The sequence below is a fragment of the Volvox carteri genome (genome assembly GCF_000143455.1).
Source record: "Volvox carteri f. nagariensis unplaced genomic scaffold VOLCAscaffold_17, whole genome shotgun sequence".
Lineage (NCBI taxonomy): Eukaryota > Viridiplantae > Chlorophyta > Chlorophyceae > Chlamydomonadales > Volvocaceae > Volvox > Volvox carteri.
Genome location: NW_003307560.1, coordinates 1123619 through 1124342, shown reverse-complemented (window position 1 = coordinate 1124342; position 724 = coordinate 1123619). Strand labels below are relative to the sequence as shown.

General features: G+C 53.0%; 1 protein-coding gene across 1 annotated transcript in view; it reads right to left on the bottom strand.

The window, feature by feature from the left end:
* Positions 1-33: 33 nt before the first annotated feature.
* The window catches only part of VOLCADRAFT_90566 (uncharacterized protein), a gene marked incomplete at both ends in the record, with an annotated part of 2005 nt that continues 1314 nt past the window's right edge, over positions 34-724 (bottom strand). Inside the window, 3 exons of the mRNA XM_002950038.1 lie at positions 34-62; positions 173-417; positions 544-666. Coding sequence (XP_002950084.1) covers positions 34-62; positions 173-417; positions 544-666 — 397 coding nt within the window. The remainder of the gene's footprint in view (positions 63-172; positions 418-543; positions 667-724) is intronic.

Sequence of the window (724 nt, the reverse complement as noted above, 5' to 3'; positions counted from 1 at the left end):
TTGAGCCCTGCACCATAGCACGTACACACACATTCAGCCATCGTACATGTCGGGAACTGACACTGCAAGTGGGGGGAAATTGAAAAGTGCGCTATTGTTGGGGGTCCCTTTTCCAATGCATGATTTACTACCCCCAGGTGTATATGTACATTCCCCCAATTTGCAAACTTACCGCCTTGGTAATTCTGCATGCACGTTTTCATGCTTTTAAGGAGAGCTGCTTCGACCTCCTTCCGTGCCGTGCTGTTCCTCTTTAGGGATAGGAGGTTGCCCTTGCCAATGGTCTTGATATGGCACAGTACAGTCATCCAGTGCGTTATGATGGTCTTGATATGAATCGGTGTCGTAGCAGGGGTGTCGTTCCGGGGTGCCAGGCCCTCGCTGATGTCGGTCCAAAGAATGCCCGCCTTGATAACCCTGAATGCGAGGGCAGAAGTACGGCCGTCATGGGGAGAAAAGCAGGGAAGGGAAGAGCGGCAGGCCTGCCCTAGGGCACGCGTTGGGAATGTGACCCCCATGCAACAACGCTCCATGTCAACTCACTCGGTTGCCGCGAGGACATTGAACTTGCTGGCATCACTCTGTGAGTTCATGGGCTTGAAGACGTCGGCGAAGGCCTCAGGAACGCAGGCCGGCACCTTCACGGCCGAAGACTCCGTTGCATCACTGCATGCATCATTAGGAACGGATGTGTAAGTGATGTAATGTAATGATGGTTCTAGTC